This window comes from Suillus fuscotomentosus (genome assembly GCF_016647785.1).
Source record: "Suillus fuscotomentosus strain FC203 chromosome Unknown F5891scaffold_136, whole genome shotgun sequence".
Lineage (NCBI taxonomy): Eukaryota > Fungi > Basidiomycota > Agaricomycetes > Boletales > Suillaceae > Suillus > Suillus fuscotomentosus.
This window is the reverse complement of record NW_024539648.1, coordinates 89,762-96,591: the sequence shown is the minus strand read 5'-3', so window position 1 is coordinate 96,591 and position 6,830 is coordinate 89,762. Positions and strand designations below refer to the sequence as shown.

Below are 6,830 nucleotides of genomic sequence, written 5' to 3'. Positions count from 1 at the left end.
ATGCGCGCGCATATTAGCGCGAAGCGCGGGAAAGCGCGCGCGTGTAAGCGGAAATAAGAGAGACTAAACTTATGTGAAGATATAAGCAAGATAAAGGATGTGAGATGTGTTGTGCTAATGAATAGATTTCTACTGCGACTTTCTAAGTAGTAAGTACTAGGTAAAGTTGGGTGAAAAGTAAGGTAAATAATAGTATGTACTGCTGGCGCTTATATAGCGCGCCTAAGCGCGCTCATGCGGAGCCGAAGCGCTACCGAGTAGGTATGTAAATATATATATGAGTGAGAAACTATGATAAAAATAAAGGTGGAACTATGCTAATAAAGGAAATGGAAATATACGCACTAGGGAGCTTGGTGGACAGTGGATGGATGCATCTGGATGGCTGGCGCTATAGGGCGCGCAAGCGTGGGAACGCGCGCGCGCGTATACATCGTGAAGCGCGGGAATGGTGCGCGCATGGCGCGCGTTGCGCGGGAAAGCTGCGCGTCATATAGGAATCACTGTGGATGGTACACAGAGTGATGCTGCGAGTTGGTGCTGTATACTCCCTAGTGTAAAGCGCCATATCACACTATGAGATGCACGAGTCTCTACACCGGGTCTCAGGTTTCGGGGTTTGGGGGTCCCGGAACTTGGAACTTGGGAAATTTGGGGAGATCAATACAATTTGATTTACAATCGAGTTGATTGACAAACACATTGATTTACCCATGTTTCAAATATATTTTTGTTCTACATACCGAGTTCCGAGTTCCGGACCCCCGAACCCCGAGACCCAGCAGTCTCGGGTTTTGGGGTTCGGGGGTCCTGGCACTCGGAACTTGGGGAGATTTGGGGAGATCAATAAAATTTGATTTACAATTGAGTTGATTGACAAACACATTGACTTACCCATGTTTGAAATATATTTTTGTTTACACATACCGAGTTCCGGACCTCTGAACCCCAAAACACAAGACCCAGCAGTCCACAATTCCGGGGTTCGGGAGTTGGTAAAATGTGTATGAATGTATGAAAGGTTGAATGAAACATTTTTGAAAGATGTCTCATATCAAATGTCAAGTCCTGAGTTTCAACTTCCGGGTTTCGGGAGTGCCGAGTCCCAAAACACGGAGTCCTGAAACCCAAAATTCAAAACTTGGGACTTAACATTTGATATGAGACATCTTTCAAAAATGTTTCATTCAACCTTTCATATATTCATACACATTTTACCAACCCCTGAACCCTGGAATTGTGGACTGCCGGGTCTCGGGTTTCGGGGTTGGGGGGTCCGGAACTCGGAACTCAGTATGTGTAAACAAAAATATATTTCAAACATGAGTAAGTCAATGTGTTTGTCAATCAACTCAATTGTACATCAAATTTTATTGATCTCCCCAAATTTCCCCAAGTTCCGAGTGCTGGGACCCCCAAACCCCAAACCCTGAGACCCGGCAGTCCACAATTTTGGGGTTTGGGGGTTGGTACATCTTGGTTTGGGGTTTGGCACTGAAAATTTGACATATATATTTTTGTGAGTGTTGTGCTTCTGGTGTCCATGCTTAGAAATAGGATATGTTGCACACCAGGGTTCAGGTGTGGGGTTTTTCCACTTCAGTCCTCGATTATTGGTCAATGCCACACATGGTCGATTCATGTTTTTGTGCTTAGGGGTTTAGATTTGGTGGTTGATGGTAGGTATATGCACTCATAGTGTACATGTATCCTATGTGTTTGATTCGCTGGTGGCTACATCAGCTGTATGTCTTGATGGAACATATCTAGGCTCACCCATATATGTACCCATCTATGTACAATTCCCCCACCTTGGCCCACCCATCTATGTAATACATCCTATGTTGGCCAACCCATCTATATAATACATCCTACATTGGCCCACCCGTCTATATAATTATACCCCACCTCGGCCCACCTGTCTATGTAATAAATATTTTATTGCACCCTCGGCCCACCGGTCTATTTGATATCCCTTTCGTCGGCCCACCCATATATGTAATACTTTCCATGTCGGCCCACCTGTATATGTAATACACCCCACGTCAGCCCACCCATCTATGTAATATTCCCCTACCTCGGCCCACCCATATATGTAATACACCCCCATCAGCCTGCCCGTCTATATAACAATATTTGCCTTACATCTCTCTTCAGCCCAGCTGTCTATAATATCCTACTCTACATATTACCCAGATGGGCCCACCCATCTCCATGAATGATCATATTCCCCCGGCCCATCCATCAACATCAAGGATATATATATCATTGGCATACATGGGCCCACCCATCTCCATCAGAAATAATATGTGTCCTGGCCCACCTGTCATCATTGAGAATATACACAACATGGGCCCATAATCCGCTGGCCTGTCTCATATGGGATATTATGGAGGTCGGGTGGCCCGTATAATACGGAATTTGTCACTGAAGGGGCTCATCGCAAAGCAATTAATTAACCGTTTCTGCATTGGTGATTTGGAGCATTGCAAATGCGGTGTAGGGACTGATTCCTGGCTGGGCTTGCAGAGGCTGTTTTACCTATAGTTATGTTTGCACCTTAGCTTACATAATCAAGTCATCTTTTCACCAGTTTCACTATGAGTATGAGTGCTCAGCAAGTTTATATTATATTTCCTCTCCTCTGAGCCTGAGCCTGGTCCAGAAACCCTTTAGGGTCGGATAGCAGCTAGGTTCTGCAAGACCCAACACATTGTTCAGAATGACCATCTGAATTGTTGTACCCATAGTGGAGAGTTGAGAGGCTGGTCGGCGGTGTGGGGGTTTGATCCAGCATATGGTTGAGAGGTGTTCCCTGTTCAACTGGTTTTCCTTGGTGATTAGGTCTAGGAAGTCTTGACGATCTATGGGCAGGTTAGTTGGGAGGTATTGGATGACAAGACCTAAGGTTAGTTCGCAGAAGTTGGCTGGGAGGTTGAGTTCTTTCATTAATGCTGCTCTGCCTTCTGGAGAGCGTAACCAGTCTGATAGTGCTTTCATGGTTAGTTTGATGGTTAATCCTCCATTCTGGAGTTGGGTTATCACCTTGATGTCATCATTTTTTGTAAAGTTATCGGGTTTTACTTTTCCTAGCACTTCACGGGTCTTGGATACTATATCTGCGTGGTTAGTGCCTAGTGGAAATAGAAGGTTGCCTGGGGTGAGATCGATCATAATTTGTCTTGCGCGGGTTGCTGCCCTGGCTATGGCTTGGTCTGCTGGTCCTGGGGTGGGTAATGGGGTTCTGGTAACTGCCTCGCTATATGAGGTTGGCGGTTGAGGTTGCACTTGGGGTATTTCTGTTAATTTCTTGGTTACATCATTGAGTTTTGTCTGTAGAGAGTCTATGGTTGGTGTCAGTAGTTCAATTATGTTTTTGGCTTCGCTAATACTGCTTGTGACTGCATCTGCCGCGTCTTCAGCTCATGCTGTGAGGGATATGAGGTTAGTTTTTTCTAGTTCTAGACTTAGTTCTTTTCTTTTTAAGGTTTCTTCTAGTTGGGTCGTAGAGTCTGATAGTATCGTTTTGATTGAGTTGGCAATTAGGTTTGTTTTCTTATTATGATTGGCTTTGAACAGGAGTATGATGACAGCACGGAGTATATCGACGCATAGAGGTGTGAGTCTGGGTGTTTGAACAGTAAAGTCTAGTAGGGCTGTTGTTAGTGTGTCTCTAGTTATTTCTGATGCGGGTGTGATAAAGAAACACTTCTCTAGTTTGGCTCTCACTGTGTTTTCATCCACTACTTGTGAGTGTATCATTGGATCGCTCAATACATAGGTCTGGGATGGACCTGTTGGACGGACGATAATCCACTGCATTTCTTTTTTGTCGGCTTGTTTTTGCTATTTGGGTACTGCTCAGTTCGTCTACAGGCATCGTAGACTGTTCGAGATGTTGGTTTTTTATATGTAAAGCTAGTATGTATGACACAGTGAATATTGTTCTATTGGTTTTGGGGATTGGAAAGTTGCCTTTTGGGCGATGTTGACGCTGTTGGGCGCGATGTAGAAACAACAATACTGCTAGGAACAAAAGATGCTCCTAACTGTATCTAAAAATGTCGTAGGTCGAGTGTTGCCTAGTCTGCTATGCTTGAGGTGGCAAGCGCGTTCGACCCTTAAGGGGAAGCAAGTGCAGCGAAGATCTAGAGGTATGTGCGGGAACGCGAAGCGCGAGAAAGCGCAGGTGCGCGCAAGGTACGAAGGCGTGGGAACGTGCGCGCGTATTAGCGCGAAGCGCGGGAAAGCGCGCGCGCGTGCGGAAATGGTAGAGAGACTAAGCTTAAGTGATAATATAATGCAATATAAGAGAAGAGTGCGAGATGTAAAGGAATAGAGTTCTATTGCGACTTTCTAGGTAGTAAGTACTAGGTAAAGTGAGAGGTGAAAGTTCAGTAAAGTAATAGTATGTACTGCTGGCGCTTATATAGCGCGCCTAAGCGCAGTCATGCGGAGCCGAAGCGCTACCAAGTAGGTATGTAAAAATATATATATGTGAGAGTCCATGATAAAAATAAAGATGGAATAATATGCAATGAGAGAAATAGAAATATACGCACTAGAGAACATGGTGGACAGTGGATGGATGCATCTGGATGGCTGGCGCTAAAGGGCGCGCAAGCGCGGGAAAGCGCGCGCGCGTATACATTGCGAAGTGCGGGAATGGTGCGTGTTGCGTGGGAAAGCTGTGCATCATATAGGAATCACTGTGGATAGTACACAGAGTGATGCTATGAGTTCGTGCTATGTACTTCTTAGTGAAAACTACCATATCACACCATGAGAGGCAAGATTCTCTACAGCGATATGTTGACTAAGTTTTTTTGGGGTCCTAGTCAGGGTGCCACTTAGTATGGGACTAAGAAGCGATCAAGTTCATATCTTGACCCATACCTGCCAGTGTGATTTTACATTTACAGTACTCAGGCCACAGCTCAGGTCAGAGTGCCCACCATGCACAAATGCCCAGTACACATTGGCAACTGCTAATGTAGCTCAGACAAGTATGGATGATAGACAAGAGCAGGAGGGAAGATGATGAGGAGGAAAATGAGGGAGAGACAAGCAGGAAGACAACAGAGGTATGAGAGAATGTGATGGACATGTAAGAGGATGTGCTGGGAAGAGCTTGAGTGTGGGTAGGTCAATGGAGAGGACATCCAGTGAGGGGACTATTGTGCATCCCTGTATTCAGCATCAGTGAAAATAGTATTCATGTTGTGTCCCAATTATTGTGCTTATGTGCCTACAAGTCTAACACAAAGTGCTTGAGAAATGAGCAAGATGTACATGCTCATTGTCAAGCTCAGTGAGCGGAGATGTTGGGCATGTGTTCCTGCAGTATCAGTAAAAATAACTTTCATCAAAATCAGGATTGCAAGGTACAGATGTGCATTGATTCAAACAATCAAAATCTATATCTTGAAATGCAAGTGGAATGCCTTAATGGCTCATAGAATATTAGTCATATAGTATGGGCCTACTGAGTGCAGTGATACATTACCAGGTGCTATACGACAGAGTGATTTGTGTATCACAGTTTCACTACAGTACAAGTAAATGATACATAGTAATGTTCTGGCCTGGCTTCAGACGGCTCTGGCCTGCAAAAAATCCAAGCCAGGCCAAAGCTGCAAATGACAGCTGGCTTTGGCCTGAGCCATGGCTCAAGTAGGGAATTTATTGAGAGTGGGTGTAGAATATTGGCAGCTTCTTTGTGACATGTGCCACCCAAGGCTTTGATTGTGAGTTGAACATGTAGATATGCCTGATGTGCGAGTTGTAAAGATTAGCGATGTAAATGATGTAGTGTCACAACCCCTTAAATGAATTAACACAGGGCAGAGACTAATACTCAAACAAAGAAAGATCACCACAAGAAGGTAGGCAGCAGGTACATCTTGGGTTGCTCACTTGGAGATACAAGAGGTTTGAACTAAAGAACTACTGACTATGACAAGCTACCTATGTATATACATATATTGAAACTGAGATCGAAACTGAGTATAAACTAACTAACCAATCAGAATAATTAAAAGTATCAGTATAATTCTATATATAACTATGATGTCATGACATGTGCCACAGCCGCAGTAAGACTCTGGAACATTCCAAGAGTATTGCGTGGCATGAGGTCATCTTGTTCAGTATCTTCCGATAAATCATGTAACTTCAGTAATTCTACAATAGATGCAATAATAGGAACTTCTTCTATCATAAACATATTCTTAGGAACAGGCTGCTGTGACTGGGCACTTAAAAGACTTAGAATTTAGGAACAAATAATGGTTTGTATTTGGAACTCATGACATGCAACGTGGCTGCACGATGCTTACTTCCATGATATGGTAAGGCAACTACAACATATTTTAATCAAGAGCAGAAAATGGAGGATTAGTGAGTCTTGGTCCATGTACATGGACCACTGGCAGGATGGATAAATTAAAGTGTGAACCATAGTGTTGTCTCCAAATGGGAAGAAGGCAGTCAGCGGGAGTGATGATAGTGGAGTCAGGTTGTGGGATATTGACACAGGTAAGCTCCACCATGTCATTCCCAACACCACAAACACCATGTGCAGATGCCCAGTCCACATCAGCAACTGCTGATGTGGCTCAGATGAATACAGACAATGGATGAGAGCAGGAGGAGGAAAGAAGGCGAGGAGGAGAATGAGGAAGAGGAGACATGGGAGAGCCACCTTCTCAGAATGTTGGAGGAAGATAGCAGTGGGCTTAGTTCGTCAGACTGGGCGCACATGACATTCATCATCACTGTCTGTGTGGACAGTTCCAGCCATCAGAGGCAAGTAGTAGAAGGTAGATACA

The 6,830-nt window shown here is 44.4% G+C and overlaps 1 protein-coding gene across 1 annotated transcript; it reads right to left on the bottom strand.

The window, feature by feature from the left end:
* Positions 1–2,628: 2,628 nt before the first annotated feature.
* On the bottom strand, positions 2,629–3,407 carry F5891DRAFT_1197958 (uncharacterized protein; the record flags this gene model as incomplete). The annotated part of the gene is made up of 2 exons (XM_041368572.1): positions 2,629–3,333; positions 3,393–3,407. The coding sequence occupies 2 exons, from the start codon at positions 3,405–3,407 to the stop codon at positions 2,629–2,631; spliced, it is 720 nt and encodes a 239-aa protein (XP_041217883.1).
* Positions 3,408–6,830: the final 3,423 nt, after the last annotated feature.